The sequence below is a fragment of the Mus musculus genome, chromosome 2 (genome assembly GCF_000001635.26).
Source record: "Mus musculus strain C57BL/6J chromosome 2, GRCm38.p6 C57BL/6J".
Lineage (NCBI taxonomy): Eukaryota > Metazoa > Chordata > Mammalia > Rodentia > Muridae > Mus > Mus musculus.
The window spans coordinates 181790879-181815797 of record NC_000068.7 but is presented as its reverse complement, the minus strand read 5'-3'; the positions used below and the strand labels follow the sequence as shown (position 1 = coordinate 181815797).

At 45.5% G+C, this 24919-nt stretch overlaps 1 protein-coding gene across 13 annotated transcripts in view; it reads right to left on the bottom strand.

Annotated features, from left to right (window-relative positions):
- Myt1 (myelin transcription factor 1) overlaps nucleotides 1-24919 on the bottom strand; it is a 64444-nt gene that overhangs the window by 11978 nt on the left and 27547 nt on the right. For 5 of the 13 annotated variants that reach the window (NM_001171615.1, NM_008665.4, XM_006500581.4 and 2 more), the window contains exons 5-18: nucleotides 20970-21032; nucleotides 19904-20151; nucleotides 17815-18714; nucleotides 14647-14781; nucleotides 13893-13983; nucleotides 12769-12882; nucleotides 10657-10871; nucleotides 9158-9282; nucleotides 8138-8407; nucleotides 5399-5553; nucleotides 4571-4633; nucleotides 4375-4443; nucleotides 687-749; nucleotides 185-268 (exon numbers count right to left, since the gene is read on the bottom strand). In NM_001171615.1, coding sequence (NP_001165086.1) covers nucleotides 185-268; nucleotides 687-749; nucleotides 4375-4443; nucleotides 4571-4633; nucleotides 5399-5553; nucleotides 8138-8407; nucleotides 9158-9282; nucleotides 10657-10871; nucleotides 12769-12882; nucleotides 13893-13983; nucleotides 14647-14781; nucleotides 17815-18714; nucleotides 19904-20151; nucleotides 20970-21032 — 2595 coding nt within the window. Of the gene's footprint in view, nucleotides 1-184; nucleotides 269-296; nucleotides 363-686; nucleotides 750-4374; nucleotides 4444-4530; nucleotides 4634-5398; nucleotides 5554-8137; nucleotides 8408-9157; nucleotides 9283-10656; nucleotides 10872-12768; nucleotides 12883-13892; nucleotides 13984-14646; nucleotides 14782-17814; nucleotides 19492-19903; nucleotides 20152-20969; nucleotides 21033-22940; nucleotides 23049-23656; nucleotides 24748-24919 lie in introns of those variants that run through there. The other 8 variants (NM_001171616.1, XM_006500579.4, XM_017316169.2 and 5 more) reach the window with 7 other exon arrangements.

Genomic DNA, 24919 nt, shown 5'->3' with positions numbered 1-24919 from the left:
TCTCAATATGTAGCTCATGCAGGTTAAACTCAATGATCCTCCTGCTTCCAACCTCTCAACTTCTGGGATTCCAGACTTGTACTCAAAAGGATTTGTTTCAGTTTTTGTTGTTTAGTTAAAACATTAAAAAAAAAAAAATCTCAACTTTTCAAAATAATGAAGGAGTCATCATGACCCAACATACTTCATCAACTCGGGGTCCTCCTTGTCATCCTTGGTAGGCGCCACCTTGAGTCCACTCTTCTTGGCACGTGGGCAGCCTGACAAACTGGTTTTGAAAGAGGAAAACATGCCACCTCAGTCCCAGAACAGCAGCTCCCTCACTGTCTGCCTCACGCTACTCCCTCAAGTTCTGTGGCCCCCTGTGGGGGTGGGAAGGAGGGAAGAAAGGATCAATCAGTCAGCTGACTCATTAGGTATGCTTTTGTGTGGAATAGACTTGACTCTTACAGAGCCTTCAAGCAGGGCAACAGAACAGTCAAAAGTGGGAAACCTCTTCAGGAGCCTCTAAGCTGACACTTTGTCTTTTGATTTACTGCAAAGGGATAACTGAGCAATGCTGGAAGCACCAACAATTCAAAAGAGATATAAATGGGCTCTAGGTGTTGGTAACTTTAATACCTTATTCAGAGCATTAGAACTTTGTCTAAGTCAGACCTTTCACCACTATCCTTATCCCCACTTACCTCCGGTGTGAAGCATAGTTCCCTGTTATGTGGCCAGAGCCATCACAGCCAGGTGTGGGGCACCTGCAGAGGAACATAGGATGAGACAAGAGCTGATAAAGACATATGCCCCTTTGGGCTCAGCTCTCAACTGAGTCCATCAAAATCTTAAGCTCTAGGTCCCTCAAACATCCCGTCCCCCTTTAAGCACCTCTTTACAAAGGAGCATCACTACTTTAGTCTGTCATTGCCAGCAACAGGTATTTAATAGGATTATATCAGGGACTCAGGACTGAACCCCTGCCCTCCCAGGGAAACCCAGAAAACCAATAAAAAGAGTAGGTGAATGAGCCTAGCTTTACACGGGACCAAAAAAAAATAGAGCACTGGATTCAGCCTGCTGTGTTCACTGTATCCAAAGGAGAGTGTGTGTTTCTGGCTTAGCCTTTTATTAAGTTGCAGTCATATATGATTATCTAGAACATATTTAAGTCTTATGTTCAATCATGAGAACTCAGAGACATGCCCATGAGTACCTGCTATGTGGCCCCTGCAGCCTGATCCCTGTTTGGTGAGTGTAGAACTTAGCCAGTGGCTTTTATGGGCACATGGACCCAACAAAGATAAAATAAGAAACACAAAATAAAGAAAAAAAAATCAAGGTTTATGCATCCAAAACTGTCTCATGAATATATCCCACACAGTGGTAGAAATTATACTATAATATTATTAACATGGACTTTTCTTGAGTTATTTTCTCCCAAATGGAAAATCATGGCAGGTGTTGATTGATGAGGCTGACTTGGAGGTAGACCCATCTCATCAGATCTGCTGCTTTGCATCTTGCCAGTAATTACAGTGTCATCCTATGGGAAGCAGTGAGCATTTGGTATTGGTTATCCAAAGTACTGCTCCATGGCACCCAGTCCCTAGGAAGCCTCTGACTTCATCTATACAAGCAGTATCTGACCTTTGAAATATAGTACTTCTTATATGAAGGACAGAAGCTAGAAGTCTGGCATCCCAGAGGATGGCATAGCTGGCATCATTTCTTCTGACTTTATTTCTGCGTGTCCCACCCCCCACCCCCCAACCTTTGAGGGTATCTTCCCAGACTCCTTAGGTCCCTCACAGTGTAAGATACTGGATACTTCTTTGGCTCTCAAGCCATTGACCCACCAAATCTTTCTCTAGTCTTCATGAGACCATGTAGTGGATGTACATTACAGTAGTAGGGCTACGTTACCACCATGGTAGCCCTACTGTCCAGAAGTCCAAGTACAGGGAACTGAGAATAATTCCTCCATGCTTTCAGTAGAAAGAAGCTCAGTCTGAGACTCAGGAATTCTACTCCTTGTCTTCATGTCAAGGAAACATCCAGCAGAGGTTTAGTACAGAAAGTGGTGGTCACTCAGCAGCCACAGAACAACCTAGGCCTCTGAGCCATGAGTGGCACCAGGGGTGAGGTGCAGATATACTCAACAGCACCTGTGAGTCTTGGGAGGGTCTGTGGCTTCCCAAGAACAAGCCAGTGCCTAGAATGCAGGAGAATGTTCTGTGTTCCTTGTAAAGCCATTACTTGATGGCTTTCCTGCAAGTTACTCTTAAAGTGGATAGTGTCCATATAGTAAGAGGACTGAGTTTCCTTGATATACTCCTTATGGAAGCAGCCACAAAATTTAGAGCTGCCTCTATCCTGACTATTATCTGCTTCTAAGTGCCTTGCCTGAAGAGAAGAAAGAATTTATACCTAAATGACGATTCTGCCTTGGTGATACCTCAGATCTCTGTGTCTCTCATTCCTGTACTGCAAAAAAGCTGCCAACCCTCTTGACAGCCTGACATGCCTCAACTGTATGGAGTAGTATGTACATTTACACCATGGTGAACTGAGCAGCTCTAGGCAGCCCCTTATCACACACAGGAGGAGAGTAAACACTCCTGAAACATGCTTAAAAACAGAACATGCCAGATCATGTCTGTATTTTAGCATTTTTAGGGAGACCACAAAAAGAGCTCACTTACACTACTTTGGAGAATCTGATATCTACACAGACAAAACAAGAATCCAAGGAGCACTGGGGTATCAGGAAATGTAGAAAAGAGGTCAGATTCACCTTCCCCCAAGACCACACTGGAGTCTAAAGCAACAAGGCGATGGATCCAGAAAAAGCTCTGGAACAAGAAGTGCTCAGGAGTCAGTACAGACACCATATATCCATATATCCATATATCCATAGAAGGAGGCTCCTCCACTGTTCCCACAGAAGCTTTATGTTAAAGTTTCTTTTTAAATAGACTTGGGGTGCAGACCCTCCCAGGGTCTACCTTCCAATGGATCAGCCAAGCTTCCTCTTGTTGGCCCTGAATGTCAGTTTCAGGGCCACAGAGTATACAGTTATATCCTGAGATAGGGAGTTCTCTAGGGCCTGAGTTCAAAAAGGAAGCAGATATAAAAATGGCTATGAGGGTAGGAGAGAATACAACAAAGACAATGAAGTGTGGAGGGATGGCATGTGGGGGGGGGGGGGATGTTCCCTGAGGCTACAGGACTGAGTTCTCCAACTTTGAGTTTCATGACTAAACTACAGTGTTAGTGAGTGAATGAGTAATTTGAGCCTACAGGCTATGCAACTGACATTCACTATCAGAAGGAATGGAGCTGATTAGAGAAGAACAGAGTGGACACTGGAAAACCATGGATTTCTGTCCTAGTGTAAATCAGCTCAAGTCCCTTCTGCTATTAGCATTCTAGCTCCTTGTCCAAAAGGCACTAGTACCCCACACCTATCTGGTCCTAAATCAGATCCAGGGAGTCTTGGCCTGGATTCAGAGCCCCTATAACAAAGGACTGTGAGAGGGAGGGCTCCGGCCCAGTTGTGAGGGACTGAACAACAGGATAGTATCTCCTTCTTCCAATGTCTCTACTCAGCTCTGGTCACCTGAATAAGGTAACCACAGCTCGGGATCATGACGGCTGTAGTGTCACAGATCGACAGAGAAAATGAAAGCCAGAAACAATGGAGGCACTAGTTCCAGCTCCAAGAGAACAGATGCCTGGAAACCTCTGGGTGCTTGTTTCTCTCTTCTGAGGACTGTCAGGCAAACTGACAGTTGTGGGTGCCCGTAGAACCTGGTCTGCACATGTGTTAAGGCAGAGAGGCACAGAAGCAGGGAGAGATCCAGCAGAGAGAAGGCAAAAAGCACTGCGTAGGACTGGGAGGGCACAAGGGAGAAACAGAACAGCCAAGGCAGGCAGGGCTGGGGTGGGAAGCAAGAGACATTCTCTGGTATTGTTAGTGACAGTTCATTTGACAAGAGCCCCGTAGCCTATAGCCACTAAGTCACAGCCAAGTTCCAGCTTTTCTTAGTATCTAGAGTGGAAATAGGAAAAGCAGGCCCGGCAGCCCTGTCAGAGTCCTTGGGAGTAGCTGGGGAAAGAGCTGGAGCAGTACAGGAGCTCTGCTCCAACAAGTGAGACAGACAGTGCTCAGAGGTTCAGATTGCTCAAAGCTGGAGTCACAGGTGCGAGGACAGCCCAGCCAAGCAGAATCAGCCCTTTCAAGCCCTGCTCCTCTTCCCCATCCCAGGAAGGCAGAGCCAGCCTGGGATGGTATCTTAGAGAAGGCTGGCTTGATAGGAGCCTCACAAAGGAGAGAGCAAAGCTAGAGCTGCCCAAGAGATAGGCAGTCAGTGAGCGCAAACATACTTGAGGTCAGCAGAGTGGGCAGCCATGAGGTTTCTGAGGCTCTTGTCAGCAAGAGGGCAACCAGAGAGGCTGAAAGAGAAGAGATGGGATATGGGGTGAGCCATAGAGGGGAGCAGAGGAGATGAGGAGGAACCCTTCCCCCCTACACACACATACACAAAGCACCGGAGCCAGACCAGAGGAGCAGGGCACGAACCTGCGATGGGAGGCATAGTTCCCGGTGATATGGCCACTGCCGTCACAGCCGGGGGTGGGACAGCTGGACAAAGGAAAAAGAGCGTCAGAACAGCGAACCATGCACACCTGTAGGCCTTCCCCCAGAACAAGTCAATTAAAAGCAGGTGGCCATCCTCAGATCACAGCTCTCACCTTTGGGACTGAAAATCTCTCCTATACAACGTAACTCAAGAAGGAAAAAGAATTTGAAGTTAGGATACCTCTGACGCATGAGTGTTGTGTGTGCATATGCATGCTATGTGTAGACATTTGTGCTCGTGGATGTGTAGATGAAGTACTCCTCCCTTCTCCAGTTCCTAAAGCAGCCCAATTTTCTCTGAGAATGAGAACGCAGACCCAGCCAGCCTGGGAAGGCCTGGTGCCCAGGTAGAAAGAAAATAGCGGTGTACAGTAAAAGGACAGGAGGATCCCTCTATCCTCCATAAAATTAGCTCTGCGTACAGGTGAGAGTTTAGATCAACAGTGGAAAAGGTGCTATGCATAGCCCTTCTAAGTCTTATAGAGGACATGTGGCAGTAGAGGTTAATGAAAGACACTTGCCTGTTCCACCCTGAGGTCCAGCAGCTCCCAGAGCTGAGAGCTGCTGTCTGAACCTCTCTGCCCACGACTACAATATCCATCTTGCCCTGATCTGTTCTAGATTGTGGGCTGGATCATGTTCATATCCAGCTCAGTGCAAAGCTGAAAGAAAACTCATCACTGTGAGCTACCTGGATCTAGGTAGTTGTTGGGTTCTAGGACCAGGTCTGCTTTCCCTGGGAAGCCCGTCTGTCAAGGCATCACTTACGTGAGAAGTTCCTTCTTTATGTCCTTGGAAAGAAACTTCAGCTTAAAGTTGGTTAGGGTGACTTCCCCTGGATACTTCCGCTCCTCAAAGTTCTCTTCTGACACCTCCTGATCATCTGCTTCAGAAGAAGCAAAAGAGTGTGCTGCTGGCTCTGACTGAAGAAAGAAAACAAAACAAAACAGGGAATGTTTTAACAACTGGCAAAGAAGTCAGATGTCCAACCTAGTGGGAAACAAAGAGGGACCCTTTAGTAGTACTCACAAGATATTTTACCTTATGAAAGAGGGAGAAAGACCTAGCAACCCCAAGACAGAAGACCATACTATGAAAGCCAGGGCACTCAGCCTTGGCCCACCTCCATCAAATTACCACAGGTAATTTGGACACCCAGGTGCAGTACTCTTTAGGGCTCAACTATCAGGAAGTGCTAAATAAGGTTGCTGAGGTATTTCTAAGTTGAGTTGGATAACATACTAGTAGCCTAATGATAATCATAGTAAGCCTGAGACCCCTGGTGCACAACAGGATGCCTTGATTAGATCAGACACTTAACAAACACCACTAACTGACCTCTAGGCCTGGGAGTATTTTCTAACTACCCATAGCCTCAGGGGTGTGGCACCTGGAGTGAGGAACAACAGCCCTTCCTTTGAAAGCCAGGGGTCCTACAGCCTTAGAATAACAGCTTCTAGCAAAACAGATACACAAGATTTTAGGTTCCAGAAATGTACCAACTTGCTATGTGGGTTTCAATAGGCTATGTAGGCACTGCATCTGAAAAGTTGCAACCCTTAAATAAGAGAAACCCATGAAGCTGCAGCAGCACCCAGAGCAGCTCTGGGGAGCCAGACTGTAGTAATTGTTATGATTCTTGTCATTAAACAAAGCTCTAGGATAGTGATTTGTTTGCCTAAGCATTTGGACAAAGGTCCTCAGAAAGACACATTTAGGAGAAGTCTTTAGGGTCAGTGAAGCTAGGAAGTAGAGGTGCCATAATAAGGGCTGAGTGTACCCATAATATCAGGACAATTGCTGCCAAAATTGGTGAGTCATTGGGAAGAACTGATGAGAGGGGCTGAGTAAGAAACACAGAGCAGAGGGAGAGGAATGGAAGAGGCCTGATCTCAGAGCTTTCTGGGGAGTAAACTATGACTAGGAAGTGTGAGGAGAAGGAAGGTTTGGGAAAACTTGGCGAAGTCTGCAGGGAGAGCGTGGGGGAAGGCCTCAGCAGGAGGACCTCAGGACCTCTAAGAGAGATCCCACTGCAAATGGTACATCATTTCTAGGGAGACAATGAAGTTGCAAGAGGATATGCTGAGGAAATGGAATAAAAAGACCAGAGCTGGGCTGGAGAGATGGCTTAGCAGGTAAGAGCACTGACTGCTCTTCCAGAGGTACTGAATTCAATTCCCAGCAACCACATGGTGGCTCACAACCATCTGTAATGAGATCAGATGCCCTCTTCTGGTGTGTCTGACAGTTACAGTGTACTCATATAAATAAAATAAATAAATCTTTAAAAAAAAACAGATCAGAGCTGAACGAAGGATAATAAAAAGGCAAGGAAGGGTCCCAGGACATCCACCAACCCAAGCCCAATAAATAAGTTGAGAAGCCACAGTTAGGAGACCAGTGAAGAACTTAACCCAAGAATGAAAGAAAATAGCGAAGACATTACACAGAGGGCACCCAAATATCTGCTAGGGCTCCTGCCTAGTGCAAGAAGAAATCAACTTCTACAGATTCGGATAGATATGGCTCTGTGTGCACTTCCTTTCTGTGAGGGCTTATCCCCGTACTCTTCTAACCCAAGTTAACCCAAAGGGCTGTTAACTATGTTGTGTTACCTAGAACAGAAGCCCAGTCTATCCCTCTAAAAATTGGGTAATCCTCAGTCTTAGCCAAGGATGGAATAAAAGTTTGAAAGAGGGACTAACTTACAGACAAGTAGATTTAGGTGGGTCTGGCCTACCTCACCCACCTCCTAGAGATATATGGCCCAACTCCCTTCAGATATTCCTTCCAGAAGGTGGCGACGGCTAGTCTCACAGTGGCTGTCCAAACTGCTTCTTAGGAAGCATCTTAATAGAGTGGAGAAACTCACACATTTTACATTCAGGTGTGTAGAACAATAGGGAAAGGAATGCTCTAGCTCAGACTCTGATACCAAGTTATTGCTCTCTCCCCATTCAGTAGTCATCTTGGGAACTCAGGTCTTTGCCCACCACAAGGATCCCATGCCAAGACCCCTGTGCCAGAAGTTCCTCACTGCTCTTGGTTCAAGGAACCAGGCATCAAACCACTGTCTGGACAGCAACTGCAATTGATGGACTACGTTAGGGAAGTGGAGCAAGGAAGCCTGGGAGCTACTGATAAAAGGCTCAAGAAAACAAGCTTTTCCCAAATCATCCCTAGGAGATACAAAACACCCCTCTCCTCTTTGGAAAGTCTACATCGTTGCTACCCACTAAATTCTGTTGAGGTGAGAAGACCCACTCTCTTTATGGAACAAGACTGAGTGTAACAACGCAGGAGAAACCTTTGCTGCAGGCTGTGACCTGAGTTTTGAATGGCCTGAAGATGAAGAATCCTGTATGAAAAGAGATAGACCTTGAAGGTTTATGTAGACATAAACCTCTTAAGGAAAAGATATCTAAGAAGCAAGCAGTGTTCACAGCAGTCCTGAAAGCAGCTGAGAGCCTACACACTAAGGTCACATATAGGGCCCCTGGCACCCACCTCCTCAGGCTCTTCCTCTCGAAGCCGACTAGGTTTGGTGTAGTCTAGAGGACGGTCCCACTCATCCTGGCGAGAGGCCTGGCTGGACTGGGGTGAGGTCATAGAGCTGCTGGGGGCACTGGTACTGCTCTGACGTTGAGAGACATCAGGAGACTTGACACCAGGGCTGCTACTGCAGCTGCTACTGCTGGGGAAAGTGTTTTCCCGCTTGCGATGTTTATGCATGCTCAAGTCCAGAGTTCCATTTTCATCTACCTCAATGTCCACAGCCTACAAATATGAAGGTTAAGAATAGGGTTAGCAAACTGAGCCACTTCCTGAAAGTGTTTTCTGGTCACAATACTGACTCTTGTAGAAAGAAGCAATCAATGCCTGCTTAGAGGAAAGAATTAGCGCCATATCCTAACCTCATGTAAAGAAGCCCTGCAGCCCAGCCCCTTTCTCCTACACATTAGGAAGCCAGACCCTTGAGATCACTGCATGCTTTAGTGAAAACAGGTCTTTGACCCTAAGACATGTCAGTCACTACTAACTTCCAGAAAAGCATATAGGAACACAATATGAGCCTGACCTTGAGTTTCACAGCACAAAAACTCTTTTCATGGCTGCTCACCTACCCTTTTGGGTTATCTGAGCCATTACCAAATGGTCAAATATAATTAAAAAAAATATATCAGCTAAGGGCTAGAGAGATGTCTCAGCTGTTAAAAGCATGTATTAGTCTTTCCGAGGACCATGCTTAGCTCAGTTTCCAGCACCTATATCAAGCATCTCACTATAGCCTATAACTCCAGTTCCAGGGTATCTGATGCCCTCTGGCTCTGGACACCTGCACACATATGATGCACATAGACAATGCAGGCACAGTTGTGTGCACATAAATAAAACATAAATATTTTTAAATAAACATCAACTAGCTTCCAGTTGCTCTTGGCACCAGCCATAGCCTTACTGTAATTTTCTCAGTATAAACTCTACCCATTCTTCTCTCCCCAAAGGGTTTCAGGATTGTATGTTTACCTTGCTGGGGAGGTCCTGTGGCTTTGTGCTGAGGTTCTCTGGCATCTCCCAACATCGAGTGGAGAGGTTCAGGATGGCTGTGGCAGCCATGTGTGCAGCCTCAGCATCATGAGAGTAATCGAAGCCTACAGAAGAAGATAAAGTATTCTTATAAAACCACTGGAAGATTAGACTGCACCTGGAGGAAGTGACTTTGGTAAAGGCTGGATGCTAAAAGGGAACATCCTAGACTAACATAGACAAAGATAGAAGCAGCAGACAAATAGGGAGAGAGCTAGGGGTCAAGGCATAGCACTCCCACATTATCGCTCACTTCTACTGCTCTTGTCTCCAGCACTGAAAATGCATCTCATTTCTGACCTTTTGGTCAGAAATTTGGGCAGAAATAAGAAAACTCTAGAAATATACTCTAACAGACTTAATAACTTCAAACAAACAACAGGGAAAAAACCCATGTTCACCAACAAATACTTTTGATTCTATAATTCTGTAAATAAGATACATATTTGGGATAAATGCACCTGGAAAGTTTGTCCTCTCAAAAGATGTTATTATGCTTTCACTGACTTTATGTCCCCAATAATTACTGCTTCCTTAATAAAGCAATATTACTGTAAGTGTATAGTATTTTTTTTCTAGAAATTATGCTGCAGTTTTAAAATCACCCTCAGAAGTGATATTGTGAGTAAGTAAGAAACCACCGTTATTTCCAGAAAGATTCAGACGAGTGGAAAACTGATTTTTAGCCCCTTCCCAGCAATGCCGGCATAGCTTCCAAGTAAGTGCATGTGCTTGGAGATGCTTGAGAATGGCCAGCAGAGTCTGCTAGTGTTCAGAAAAAACTCATCCCAGAGGTTACTAACCCTAAGAACTGTAATCCTAACAAGTTAGAAACTTGTCTTTGCTATCTGTGGAGCAGACAAGATCAGCTGGGAGATCTCTGGGTCTCCCAGTGCACTGGGTACATTTCCATCTTGCATTCATTTCCAAGGCTAACCACAAAGAAGTGCAGTGAATGACAAGAAAAGGCATGGATGATTATTCTAGAACATTTCCAGGAGTTATTTTTGTCAGTATAATTGCCCTTAAAATGTGCTGGTAATGTCACAGAAAATACCATTTCCAGTAAGATGGTCCCCAGGAAACCAAGAAGCTTCCTGCCATGGTACCACCCTATCTTGTTGGACTCTCCTTAAAGGTGATGCTGGAAGTGGACACCCTGGGGCAGACCACATCAGTGAAGCGATTCTTAAGCCTCTGGACATACACACCCATAACAGACCCATGATTTTCTTAAGAAACACATAAAGGCTCAAAGTGAACATGGGTAAGATGCAGGCCCTAATGATACCACAACTAGCCCACTGGAGCAGCTGAAGAAAGAGAGAGGATTCAGGCTGGCATCCTGTCCCTCCTAGCTCCCAAGAAAATCCCTCCCCCACTGTCCCTCTCAGGAGCAATGTGAGAGGAGAGACATTAAACAATTCTCCCCAACTTACATTGGAAGGCTTTGGGTGAGGTTTCGCTGGTCTGAATCTTTGGGGCAAGCATACGTTTGCCAAAAACCTGAGCATCAAAACTTGCGTAGTCAAAGGTGACTTTGGAGAACTTCTCCAGCTCCTTGGCCAAGTTGGCCCTGGGCGTGGCGGGAGCCACATTGGGTCTGTAGCTCCCATAAGGTGGAACCTCAAGCTGCTTCACAAAACACATGGGCCTGGGGTATGAGACAGAGATGCAGAGTCTGTAAGGTTGGGACTCAAAGACCCCATGCTACCTCTCCCCCAACCCTCCAATGGCGCAAGCCAGGTCTTCATGCATCAAGGTGATAAGGAAAACCCAGGGAGATACACACACTTCCAAAATCCTGCCCCTAATGTTTGGTCAAAATTCTGCCTCCCAGAATTAAGGGACCCTAGGATAGGCCCATTATCAGTTGCCTATAAGGAGGAAACAATAGAACCTGAAAGAAATAATAATGTGTTCTTATGCTAGTATTATGCCAAAGTAGCAAGCTTGAACTTCCTCCAAAATGTAAGAGAGCAAGTTCCACGAGCTCAGCTACACAACAGTGAGTTTCTGAACAGGAAGCTCAGAGGTGGAGGGGAAATGGAAGAAAGAAGGAGCTCCAGCAAATGCCCTAGCTCTCCTTGTTCTGGTCTGTAATGAGCAATGGCTTCAGTGATCAGCGGTACTTGGAAATGATGGTGAGGATACCTGAGAAACTTGAATGTGGCTGAGGAGAGAACCAGAAGGCTGGTACTGTAAGACCATTCTTAAGGTCCTGTGAAGACCACATAACAGCAGTGATAAGATTGGCTCTATGGTGGAATGAAGTCCTAGGCTGGGCACTATGCTCAGCAACTCCTGGGGAAGCTGCAAGAGCAAGACTATCTGATACCCTCAAGGAGACATTTAACTTGACCTCTACATTGGTGTCATTTATTGGCGAAAGGATCAACAAACAACTGACAAGAAGCTGGAAGGAAGAACAAATAAGATGGACAACTATGCTACCTGGGACCCACAAAGTCAAAGGTGTCCATGAATGGAACACAAGTACTCCACAGAACAGGAAAATAAGTCCCTATATCCCTAAGCTGTGTTTTGTGGTAACGCACCTATTTAGAGTCCCTTTGGAGTTGGCCAGGAAATGACCAGGGTATAGCACTTCCAAGGAAAGTAGCCAAAAAGGAAGGTGGTGATCAGGGGTCCTATAAAGAGGCAATAGTGCCATGTCAGCCAGTGGTTGGCTTTACTGAGTACATGGTCTTGTCTCCCACACTGCATGTGAGAAGAGAAACATGGAACAGGAGTCTAAGAACCAGGGAGAAGGAGTTGTGAGTTCTATATTCTCAGGAAAATGAAGAACTGTGTATACTGAGTGAAGATCAAAAGTGACATTATACTCTCAGTCAGTGACTTGAATGAACCTCCAACCCCAGAAGGAGACTATAGTTCACCTCAAATAAATCTTTTAAGGCAGGCCATCCAGGAACATGAGCCCAAACTTCTGGCCTTATTTATAACACTCACTTTCCAAGGTTACCTGTATGGAGAGGCACTAGGCAAATTTGTCCTGGTTGTTCTGTCAGAAGGCCCCTCAATGATACCATGCATGCACATGCATTAGAACACATTTGTAAACTTATTCATATGGGTGTACATATATACAGAGCATGCAGACATGCATATCCCTACAGGTACCTATGCCTGCTGTTGTCTCCAATGCTTAGTACCCACAGGAGGCAGCACTCAGAGGAGCAAGTCCTCTGCCCTTCTTTCCTCTGCCTTCCTTTCCTCTGCCCCAGAATAGAATCCATCCTGATGTGGGAGACATAAGAACAACTAGGTGCTCCCTGTATAGTGAGGTCCTCAACTAGTGTAGTCTACTATCTCTACACACTAAGACTGAATAATTTTCCTGACTGTATCAGATGTCTTAGGAGAAAGAAGGGCAGAATACACTGTGGCTAAGGATAGGCAGCTGTTTGCACCTTGGATGAGGCGCTTTGAGTGTAAGTGTCTTGTGTGCCAAGAAGCATATTCATACCACACAGCCATAACACTGAAGTCCCTGAAGATATTTGGAAAGTACTTCTAATCTCACCTACCTGAGGATCCGATCTGAATTGGAGTTATTTTTGGGAGGATCTCCTGTCTGCAATTGCTGCTTCTCATGAGATTTGGCTAATTTTTCAGCAGCAGCAATGGGACATCCAGATAAACTAGAGGAAAGAAAAGGAGAGACATCTGAGCCTTTTCTCCAAGGTATGTCTGTCCCAGCTTGCCAAATATGTGGTCCTGGGAGCAACACCATTTCAGATACAAGAGTTCTAGGTGTAGAAAGCCCAGGGTCAGTAACACACCTGTCATCCCCACAAGACAGATTGTTCCTCCATCTCTGTCCTCAACCACAGAGAACAAATTTCTCAGGCCAATTCTATTTGGGATAATTCACAGAAAATGAAATATACTCTAAAGCTCTACAAACTGTGAACAAAGGATTCTTCTACATGGATAGCTGTCAGATTCAGCCTTCTTCTCCCTCTTCTCCCATCTCTCCCCTTTCAAATGCCCGGACTGGATAACTCAGGCAAACCAAAGGCTATGTTCAGACCACAACTTGGGTACTGCCTTTGGAGTACACTAGCCCTCCTCAGGATCTACTATGAGCTCAGCTACCAGCTCCTGGGACAGCACATCAATAGGGAATCCAGCCTCTTTTCTAACAAACTGACCTCTAAAGCCTAGGTATTCTTTCCAAAGCACATAACTACAATGGCCCAGACAGATCCTGTCAAGCTTATAACACTCTTGGTGGGGTATGGTCCCTTCTTGGATAAGATGAGCCAACAAATAAATCTGTCCAGTAGCCTGGAATCCCCATGTCCATTTGATCTCATCACCCACTCAGAGTAACTCTAGACATTCCTATCCACATCCAGGTTTTTCCTTCCACCCGTGAGCAAGAGCTACTATGCAGAGGTTTTCTGAAAACACAAACTCTCTACTTTCTCTCATCACAGCAGTATCAGATTTCTCACATGATCACCTTAGTTCACAGGGTACTTGCAGAAACACCAGAGAATGGCCAGCCCTTCAGCTGACACCTGCCAAAGCAGGGAGCTATATGTCTGTCCAGAACCTATTCCAGATAAAGGCTCAAGGCCCAGGCAGAGACATATACTACAGGCCCAGCCCTAATTTCCTACCATGCCCCAGCTTAATTCACTACCTTCTGTGAGTATTGCGGTTGCTGTTCACATGGCCTTGGCCCGTGCAGCCAGGAGTAGGGCACTTCAGTACATTTTCATGCATGGCCAAGACTGTAAGAGAAGCAGAGAGAACAAGTAATGAGACCAGGCATGGCTACAATGGAGAATGGCCCAAGGAAGGTTGGGAGTCCTGTACAAAGGCTGCAGCTGTGTAAGCAGAGTGCATGGCACTCAGAGCCTAATGAACTCAGTCAAGCATGTCCACTTGGACCCTGCCTCCCACAGAAGAAACTAGACTGTCTCTGAGCTTCATTTTCATAATTTCTGCCTCTAGTCTAAGAATGATAACAGACATCCAATCTTCAGCTTTTCAAACAAAGAGGCAACTCTGTCACGGCCTCCACCTGTCCAGTTCAGTGAATACAGACTTCCATTCCCACAGTTTGTATTTGACTTAGGCTGGTATCTATAGGTGGACACTTCAAAAGACTGTCCTCTGCCTGGTCTACAAAGTGAGTTCCAGGACAGCTAGGGCTATACAGAGAAACCCTATCTCGAAAAACCAAAAACCAAAAACCAAAAACCAAAAACCAAAAACCAAAAACCAAAAACCAAAAACCAAAAACCAAAAACCAAAAACCAAAAACCAAAACCCAAAAAAACCCAAAAACCAAAAACCAAAAAAAAAAAAAAAAAAAAAAAGACTGCCCCTCACCTTATACCACAAAACTCTAAACTTTAATCTTTGGGATAACCCTACATGAAGCTACTCACTCTCTGGAGGGATTCTATCCTTGTGGGGACAGCCAGACAGGCTGCGGTGATGAGGGTACAATCCAGTAACATGGCCAGTGCCATCACAGCCAGGTGTCGGACACTTGATTTCACGCTTCTCCACCCTGGAAGGATCTAAATAAAACACATAGGACATATTATGCAAAGCTAGGAGACTGGGAAGGGAGAGGTAGGAACAGTTCCTGTCTCCACTTTTACTGATCCAAGAAAGGCAGAAGCTGAAAGTGAAGCAACTCCAGAAAAGCTGCTCCAAAGCCCAGGGAATGTTCTTTCCACCCCATATAGGAGGATGGACAGTAGCTGGAGTGTAGGCACTGTGTAAGCCTTGCAGGTAAAGTATCTATCAATACCCTTGAGAAAAGGTGTCCTTGAGACTTGATAAAATGAGGGAGACACAGATTATATGACTTATCTAAATCTATATCCTTAATAAATACCTGAGCAGAAAATTAAACTCCAAATTTCAGTTGCCAACCTCACCTCTATAAGTACATGTTGACTACTAAGTGTGGCAATCAGAAGAAAATGGGGGTCCTCATGATGTCTCAGAGAAACTTCTTTTTGATAGGCCATGCCAGAGCCAAGCTCAGAAATTCAGCAGAGGGAAGAAGGCCTGCTCAGTCTCTCCAAGTTCAAATGTATAGGGAGTCAGATTTCTACCAATCCAAGCAAGTGGTGATATGCTAAGGGACTCATATCTGTACCAAATACCTGCCTGAGCCCCCAAAGTCTTGCTGTCTGTCCCTCCACATGTCAAAATGTGTGTTCTTATAGCCTAAAGATACTGTCTAGTATCCTGTACTTCTAAACCTGAATTGCACCTGGCCCCTAACATTTATCCAAAGGTGAAAGTTCTTCAAATACCTAGGCTTGTTGATATCAAGCATTCAGTGTCCCATCAAAATCTTCAAACCCAAAGTCTGACAAACTCAAGCTCCTGTACCTATTCTAAATCTGTCTCGCCTTCAATGTACACACCGTCAAATGGTTACCCTAGTCTGACTTAACCTTAAGGGTATCATCTCAAGAGCCACCCTCCAAGTCTTCACCCAGAAAACATGTTCCCAATCAATCTGTCCTCTGATCTTACTTCACAGTCATGAGTATTCTCAAAAAGTGTGTCCTCATGTCTCACCAAACTTCTGCTGAATTCTTACTCCTATAATTTTCTTATGTCTTCCCATGACCCACATGTACCTCCCAGGACTCCCCACATACATATTCCCTACCTTCTTAGTTCCTGACTTCAGTGTCCAAGCTCTCTCTCTCTCTCTCTCTCTCTCTCTCTCTCTCTCTCTCACACACACACACACACACACACACACACACACACACACACACACATCTTTACTTTTTCCTCCCTAGCACCATCCAACCCTTTCTGGAAACAGGCTGAAAAAGGGCCCAGAGTTTGACCCAGAGAAGAAAGTTTTGCCTGGGACAGGGAAAGAGAAGACTGAAGTCAGGACAGCTCCCTGATCTTAGAGTAGAGGTATCAGGCCTAGGGAAACCCAGGGCAATTCAAAGCTGGCCTATCTAAGGACTGGCCTTCTTGCATTGTGGTGATGACTCTCCTGGGAAGACGCTCTGTGCACCTGCTCTGAGGCAAGGAGACACTTGAAAAGAGCAGATTGCAAGCGTCACATGGCCAGCCTGCTCTACAAATTTGGTGTCCGTGCTATAGCTATGGCCATAACATTTGTTCAAAGTCCATCCTTAGATCTGATTTCAGTACAGAAGTGGATGTTCACAGTCATCTATTGGATGGAACACAGGGCCCCCAATGGAGGAGCTAGAGAAAGTACCCAAGGAGCTGAAGGGGTCTGCAACCCGATAGGTGGAACAACAATATGAACTAACCAGTACCCCCAGAGCTCGTGTCTCTAGCTGCAAATGTAGCAGAAGGTGGCCTAGTTGGCCATCACTGGGAAGAGGCCCCTTGGTCTTGCAAACTTTATATGCCCCAGTTCAGGGGAATGCCAAGGCTAAGAAGTGGGAATGGGTGTGTAGGGGAGCAGGGTGGGGGAAGGGTATAGGGAACTTTTGGGATAGCATTTGAAATGTAAATAAAGAAAATATCTAATAATAAAAAAAGTTCACACTGCTAATAGTAACACTCCCTGGTCACCAAACATTTAAATCTATGAGTCTCTGGGGTTATTTTTATTCAAACTAACTGAATTTTTAATTTTGACCTTGTAACTTGCATTGTGTCTCATATCACATTTGCTCTGAGAATAACTAAAGGCTATATATTTAAAGCTTTCATCTGCTTATATAATCCATATTCTTGATTTTCTCTCTCTCTCTCTCTCTCTCTCTCTCTCTCTCTCTCTCTCTCTCCCTCCCTCTCCCTCTCCCTCTCCCTCTCCCTCTCCCTCTCTCTCTCTCTCTCTCTCTCTCTCTCTCTCTCTCTCTCTCTCTCTCTCTTTTCTTTTGTTTCCTCCTTAACTGATTTCTCCAGGCATTTGTTGAGTTTTAGTTGTTTGTTCATATTAAAGCTTTCATTGAGTATTAAAAAAAAATCTGACTTCAGTGTCCAGCCTCTCTCCTATATCAATCCAGACCAGATCCCTTACACTAGCCCAGTCTTCCTGTCCTCTTCTAGACATAAGCTACTCAGTGAAGCTAGCTGATTCTGCCCATAAATCCAGAGGAGCAAGAGAGAGATGACTCAAATCAGCTTGGAGGTCACAACTCTATGGAGAAAGTGCTGAGGATGATTAAATATGGCCTTAAAAACAGTTTTCAAGGGTTGAAGTCATCAAATGTCAGGATCTGTCACTGGACAATCTCTGCTACAGGTTTAGGCCAGGGTGACAGGATTATGACCAAGTGACATAGTAACTGGGTTATCTGCCCTCCTGCTTTCCTTCCTCTCCCCTACCTAGCCTCCTCTCACATATCTCAGCTCTCTACAGATCACAATACATAAAACAGTATGAGTCCATGTCCTCAATTTTTGACCCAAGTTCTGAGATTATTATCCTCAAGTGCTTTTCAGTTTTCCTCCCATTCCAGTCTATAAGGGGTTATAAGCTATGAGCGATGTTTCTCCCCAGCCTCTATCTGCACTCTCAGTAGAGGTTGTCCCTATTAATGGGTGATCAGAGTGATGGGTGATCAGAGCAGGCCACTTTAGCCTACCTTTGCTGTAGCAGCTCTTCCTCACCACGTCCAGGGGCTTTGCCATTTTCCCTGGCTCTCCTGGGCCCAGATGGCCCTGCTCAGCAGGTGGACAGCCAGACTCACAGACCGCTCGCACCTGCTCAGCCTTCAGGGCAATGGCCTGTTCCAGAAGGCCTAAATTCCCACGGGTCATCATGTCATACATTTCTGATTCATCTGTGACTGCTGACTTCTGGGAGCGTGAATCCTCATCCTTGTCATCATCAGAGCGAACCTCCACGATGACTGAGTACTCAGGTTTAGGACTAGATAGCTCTGGGCCTCGGAACTCAGGAGACGCCTTCTGGACAGAGGTATGGGAGGTGTCTTCCCCAAAGATAACATTTGGAGCTGCTTCCTCCTCCTCCTCCTCTTCCTCTTCATCTTCCTCCTCCTCTTCTTCCTCCTCCTCCTCCTCTTCTTCTTCTCCTTCCTCTCCCTCCTCCTCCTCCTCCTCATCCTCTTCTTCTTCATCTTCTTCCTCCTCCTCTCCCTCCTCCTCATGACCTAGGACTCCTTTCTGCTTACTTGACTCTTCACTAACCATATCCTTCAGAGACTGGGGGCATGGCTCCTGGGAACGTTCACTTGTGACTTCAATGACCTCCTCCACATCTTCTGGCTGTATAAAGAGGTCCTTTTCACCCTCGTCACTGTTGACCCCCATTGCAGCCTCATCCTGAAGCTGATGAACAACAGTGGGGCTCAACTTAGCTACTGAGACGGAATCCTCCTTCACAAGGGCCTCTTCAGCAATTTGGCCCAGATTTAGGAGGGAAGTTGCAATGATCCCCTGGTAGCTACTGTAGCTGCTCTTGGAGAAGCCAGAAGGGCTGCTTGTGGGGTTGGAGTCAAAATGGGGCTTGATGAGGCTTTTTCCTGCATAAAACAAGAAACAACGGGGCCTTGAAGAGAGCATGGGGGAATGTTTCCAGGTCTCTGCTCCCAACAGTAGCCAACTCTCCACCTATCCCCACCTGCCCACTCTCAGCACTGTAGCTTAGAAAATATGGAAATGAACTGTAAGCCATCCTGTCAGCCTTCTGCCTGGATTCAAAAACCAAGAAGGAATCAATTTTAGCTAGATTACTTTGATATTTTTCAGTTCTTATTCCTATTCCATCCATCATTTATTTTCTCAAAGCAGATAGATCTGCATTTTATACAGTGGAACGTAAAGAAAAAAATCAAATGAAAAGTCATTTTATAATTGAAAATCACTTATATTTTGACAGAACACGAATTTAAAACTTCTAAACATAGTAACAGATCTTACTACATGCTCATCCTGTAGAACTCATGAATCAGTGTTCTTAGCAACAGTAGGAGCTAGCCCTACGATATAATATCCCAAGAGGCAGGTAAGTCATAGATTTTTTTCTACATGGAACACAAACTTGCTTTATTCCATGGACCATGCATTCCCTTTAGTCCCAAGAAGGAAATCAGTGAGGGCTCAACATAGATTGCTTCAAAAATATGGTAAAACTCTACCTCAACCATTTAAAGTCAGCTGATCCCAGAAAGTTGGGAAGTCAGCAGACTCTCAGATGCCTTCTTTCCTCTCTTGGCTTCTATGAGCAGCCCACCTTCAGAGTCCTGATTCACCCTGAAGTGAGGTATTTCATCAGTACCTGCTCTTGGTGTCTGAGAACAAAGTAGATCCAGCCCAGTCAACTCTCATGGGCCAGGAAGGATGGGCTCTGTCTAAGAGCATCACACGGACAGAGGCACAACAGGCATTATTTGTCTTTATTTCTCACACACATGGAGCCTTGCCTCAGAATCAAACTTTTGAGAGTGCATGGGAGTGATTGCAAGATGCAAGTCCAGATCCATTTTCCCATCTCTACCCTGCACACAGTGTTCACACACTCTATAGTAGCACCCCCTCCCAATCCTGGGCAGACCCCTTTTCCAGGAAGCTGCACATGTCAGGACAAGACATTCCTTGTTCTCAAGACAGCTTTCTGCACTGAACCGAGCTCCCCCATCCCCCTCACAGGCTGCAATTCTCCAGGGCTACACTAAGCAGCCTTTATTCAAAGGAGAAAGAGCAAAATAGTACCTTCAGCTGTCTGTGGGTGATGAATCTCCTCCTGTCCTGACATCTCAGCCTCAGCCTCCTCCAGGGGTCCTTCTGATTCATCTGAAACAGAGACGTCCTTCACTTCAGCATCCTCACTGCCATCACTGTCCATGCGGTAACCCTCATCCAGAGCCAGCCTCAGAGGGTGTGACTTCCTCTTGGATACCAGGTGCTCAGTCTCAGCATCCTCCAGTTTTCTCTTCTTGGCCAGAGGGCAACTCTGTAAGCTGAAAGGGAAGATGGATGGTGCCAAGAGCCAGGCCAGTTCCCTGAGAAACCCAGGAGGCCATTCTAAGAGTCTCTCCTTCTGTAGCCATTCTCAGATGGAAGCTTCAAGTGCTAACATCTAATTACATACATCTAAAAGTTTCTGATTGTATTTTAAATTGCATTACAGTGAGCCAAGTCTACATATAGAATGAGGATTCAGGCCCCACTGGCCTAGATTGCTACTCTCTAAGTGGATCCTTAGACCAAACCACCATCCCACATCACCCCAAGCTTATCTCAGCCTACTTCCTCCCTTACTGGCCCTTTTCTTCTCCTCCCTCAGATCTCCACACCTATACCCACCCAAGAATTTGACACTCCAGTCCCCTAGAAAACCTAACTGACCACAGGGAATGACTATGCTGACAGTTGTAGCTTACATGTAGCTCTCATATGTACGAGGTCTACTTAAAGTTATACCATACCAAAATAAATTAATTAATTAATTAAATTTAAAAATTGTTTTAAAAAGCTATGCCATACAAATATACCTAAGACTCAAAATAGTCCTTCTGGAAAAGCAAAGGTGCCAAGAACATGTAATCTACCACCTCTTGTGGCACATTCATGGCCAGGCTCACCTTAGTGAAGGCACCAGGCACCACAGGAACACAGACCAGTGGGAAGACACTAGGCCTTAGAAGGGATAGGCCAGCTTGGCCTCAGCAGTCATAGTCAAACAGAAAGGTTTTAATCCACAAAAGAAAACATATCTGAGAAGAGAACCCCAAACCTCCTTCCTGGGAGTCTTTAAGAGTATTGGCAGGCCTCATACCTTCGATGTCTGGAGTACTTGCCCCGCACATGTCCTGAACCAGTACATCCTGGGGTAGGACAACTGGAGGAAAAAGCAGGAGAGAGCACCTTAGGCATCAGAACCTGGGTCACACCCTAAAGAGCAAAAGAGGGTCTCCAATGGCTCATCTTAAGATGGACTCTGTCAGTTTGCTAAAAAGTCATGAAATAATCCAGCCCATTTAAACAAATGAATAGCTAGTTACAACTTTATGAATGTGTTTAATTGGAGATCTGTACAAGGTTAAGGCATTTACTGGGTAGGTTCATTTTTCCACAGCAGACATTTCACCAGATTTTAGGGGGCTTGAGATGCAAGTACCATCTCTAAGGGGGTCTCATGGCCTGTCTGACCCAAGTCCAGAGCACAGAGTTTGAATTTCTTCATGTTCATCGCTCGTACTGTGATGCTTCAGCCTCCAGGGCTATAGTATGTCCTACCTTTCTACCAAGTATGGAAGGAGTCTGTGCAGACCAAGCCAAAACCACAGCTTGTAGGAGAGACCCTGTTCTAGTACCCAGAGCCTGGTGTTGTTCTCTGCTTCCACAGAGAAAAGAAAGCCAGCGGAGGCAATGCACTGAGAGATTCCCATCCTGCCTGGTACAAAACTGGTTGGATGCACTGAGAAGGTCAACCCCTGCCCCATTCCAAGATGGAAAGTACAAGAGGATGAAAGTGAGACCCTCCGAAGTTCCTCACCTTCAGCCATCCACATTACCAAACCGGTAAAAACTTCCAAACAGACGCACTAACACTGACCACTCGGCACAGCCAAAAGGCTCATAGGATTACTCAGGTTAGAACAGCTATAGGGGCGCCTATGCGGTATGAGAGTCAAGGGTCCATCACGGTTCAGAGTTCTATGGATGCAAGAAGCTGCTACTAATTTATGGTACTGTAGACAAGCAAGATGATCTGTGAGGCTGCGTGAGAGAGCATATTAGATTTCAGCCCCTTGTGGGGGAACCAAACCTGTCTGAAAGTGGAGACAAAGAACCCACTTCTAACAGAATTGCTGATGTGGACCAGAGTTCCTATTTTTCTCCTAAAATTTGGCACAGCTTCTCAAAATCTGCAAAGGGAGGCAGGTAGGGAGCAGCTCTTTGGGACCTAAGAAAGGGCCACTCCACCTTTGTTCGGATACCCCTGACAGTTTCCAGGAGGAAAAAGCAGAAAGGTATTTTATCAGATTTCTTTTTCAGATGGAGAATTATTTCTAACCACGGACAGCCTATTGTAAAATCTGTACTCAAATTTGCTTTCACTCTCTCAAGAACTAGCTTTGAGACTTTTTACAAACAGTTCGTTGTTACTGGGATTTGAAGCTGAGGTCCCAGTTAGTCAACTAATCACTTAATCAGGCAATTAGGCAACAGCTGCTGTGGAGGCCTGTGGGACACTGGCACTGTCCCCATGTCATTTGTTCCAAGTAAGTGTGATACCCAACTCAGAAAAGTACAGAAAAGCCGGGCATGGTGGCGCACGCCTTTAATCCCAGCACTCGGGAGGTAGAGGCAGGCGGATTTCTGAGTTCGAGGCCAGCCTGGTCTACAAAATGAGTTCCAGGACAGCCAGGGCTACATAGAGAAACCCTGTCTCAAAAAAAAAAAACAAAAACAAAAAACAAAAAAAAAGAAAGAAAGAAAGAAAGAAAGAAAAGTACAGAAAAGGTCCCCCGCCAGGTGGGCCTGTACCTTCCCACCCAGCTCTGAGCCTGAGTACATAAAGTTGCCAAGGCCGTCTGGACAGAAACTGAAACTCCTTAGACACAGAAACCGGAAACATCAGAGTGACATGAGATCTAGCCAGAGCTTCAGATACTGTAATGAGATCAGACATCAGTCTTGAGCCTCCAGGGTAATCTGTGAGCACACCAAGCATCTAGGAGTATAACTGACATCAATGCCCACTTATAAGAACACATGAGAAGCAGAGCATGGTGGTGCATACCTGTAGTCTCAGCACTCGAGAAGCAGAGGCAGGTGGATCTCTACAAGTTCCAAACCAGCCTGGTCTACAGAGTGAGTCCCAGGACAGTAAGAGCTACAAAGAGAAACCCTGCCTCAAGAAACAAAACAAAAACAAAAAGAACAAGTGAGAATCTCATGAGCATATATGAGTACTTAGAGCACACTGAAAATTCATGTGCACTATCATCTGCTAATGCCCTACAGTTGGGCATAAGTGAGTGATTGGCAAGGCTTTCAAGCCTCCTGAGTCTTCTCTAAAAATAGGAGAAAAGCAAAGCCAAAGTGACCCTTCCTCTAACACTTGGTGCCCATATGTGCTCATAAAGTCATAGGTGTTCATGCATGCTCTTAGGCAATTATAGGAGTTCATAGGCAGACATAGGTGTTTGGGTATGCTTATCAGCAATCAAAAGCAAAGTCTTTGAATCCCTTGATCTGGTCTTGGATCTCATGTTACTGAAGCCAGGATCTGAGACCCAAGCAAATGGAACAGGTAAAGAGCTGAGGACTGACTGATGGGTACCTCTCAATAGGTACTTTGGCGGCTCTGAGGGTCCAAAGACAAGCCACAGGCATCTAAGAACCTAATTTTGGGAAGAGTCCAAATCCCAGGCTAGAGCATCATGACCTAACCACTCCCCCTTTAAAGGGACTGACTCCCTTCCCCAATGTGGGTGATAGGAATCTTTTACTCACCTGTCCTCTGACAGGAGCTGGCTATGGCTCACCGAGAAGGACCCCAGATGAAGAAAGGTATACATTTAAGAAAAGGATACATTTAGGGCAACCCTAACCAGCCCACTGATGTGTCTCTAAGATATTGATCCCAGCCCTCCTCCAACTCCTGCCTCAGCAAAACCTCTCTGGGGTCCTGTAATGGATGCTGAACTTCATCAAAATACAAACTGTAGTGTATATCAGTTCCTTCAAGGATGCTGAAGGAAAACTATTAAATCTATTTCTCCTAAGAGCTAGGGTTAAATTCAGGACACAGGAAATTTTTAAGATGTCCAAGAGGCCTCACTGAGTCTTGCTTATTCCAATTCAAGCTCCTCAGATAATCTTGTAACAACCATTCTTCAGCCTCCCGGATAACAAATGTCATTTTAAGAGCTTTGCCTAAGTTATAGGGTAGCCCAGGGCCAAGGGTACTGCAAGGTGAGGAATTCTGAATACATCATCCATGAAGAGTCCCACAAACAGGGCTGCATTCAAACGAGTTTATCTAATATCATGATTTACACATATATAATATTCTTCTCCCAAACCATAACAGCAAGCCCTTTGTAAGTCACAGTCTTAGGCTGGGCGTGGTGGCACACACCTTTGATCCCAGCACTTGGGAGGCAGAGTCAGGCGGATTTCTGAATTTGAGGCCAGCCTGGTCTACAGAGTGAGTCCCAGGATAGCCAGGGTTACACAGAGAAACCCTATCACAAAAAAAAAAAAAAAGTCACAGTCTCTATTCTGGCACACCACAGTGTGAGCCCCACCCAAAAAGAGGTCTTGTCTGCTTCTCAGATCAGAGTTATGCTGTCCTGGTAAACAGACCCTTGGAGAGGTAAAGAACTTGTGCTGGTGACATATAAATGATCCCATATCAAGAGATGGTGTCAGCCTGGCGTGGTGGTGCACGCCTATAATCCCAGCACTCGGGAGGCAGAGGCGGCAGGCAGATTTCTGAGTTGGAGGCCAGCCTGGTCTACAGAGTGAGTTCCAGGACAGCCAGGGCTATACAGAGAAACCCTGTCTCAAAAAACCAAAAAAAAAAAAAAAAAAAAAAAAAGAGAGAGAGAGAGAGATGTTGTCACACACATTTAGTCACAGCACTTGGGAAGCAGAGAAAGGAAGATTGCTGGGAGTTTTGGGTCATTGTGGTCTACACTCTGTCTCAAAAAATAAAAATGCTCCCACCACAGCTTATGTGTAGTCAGCCAATGTGAGCCATGCATACTGTAG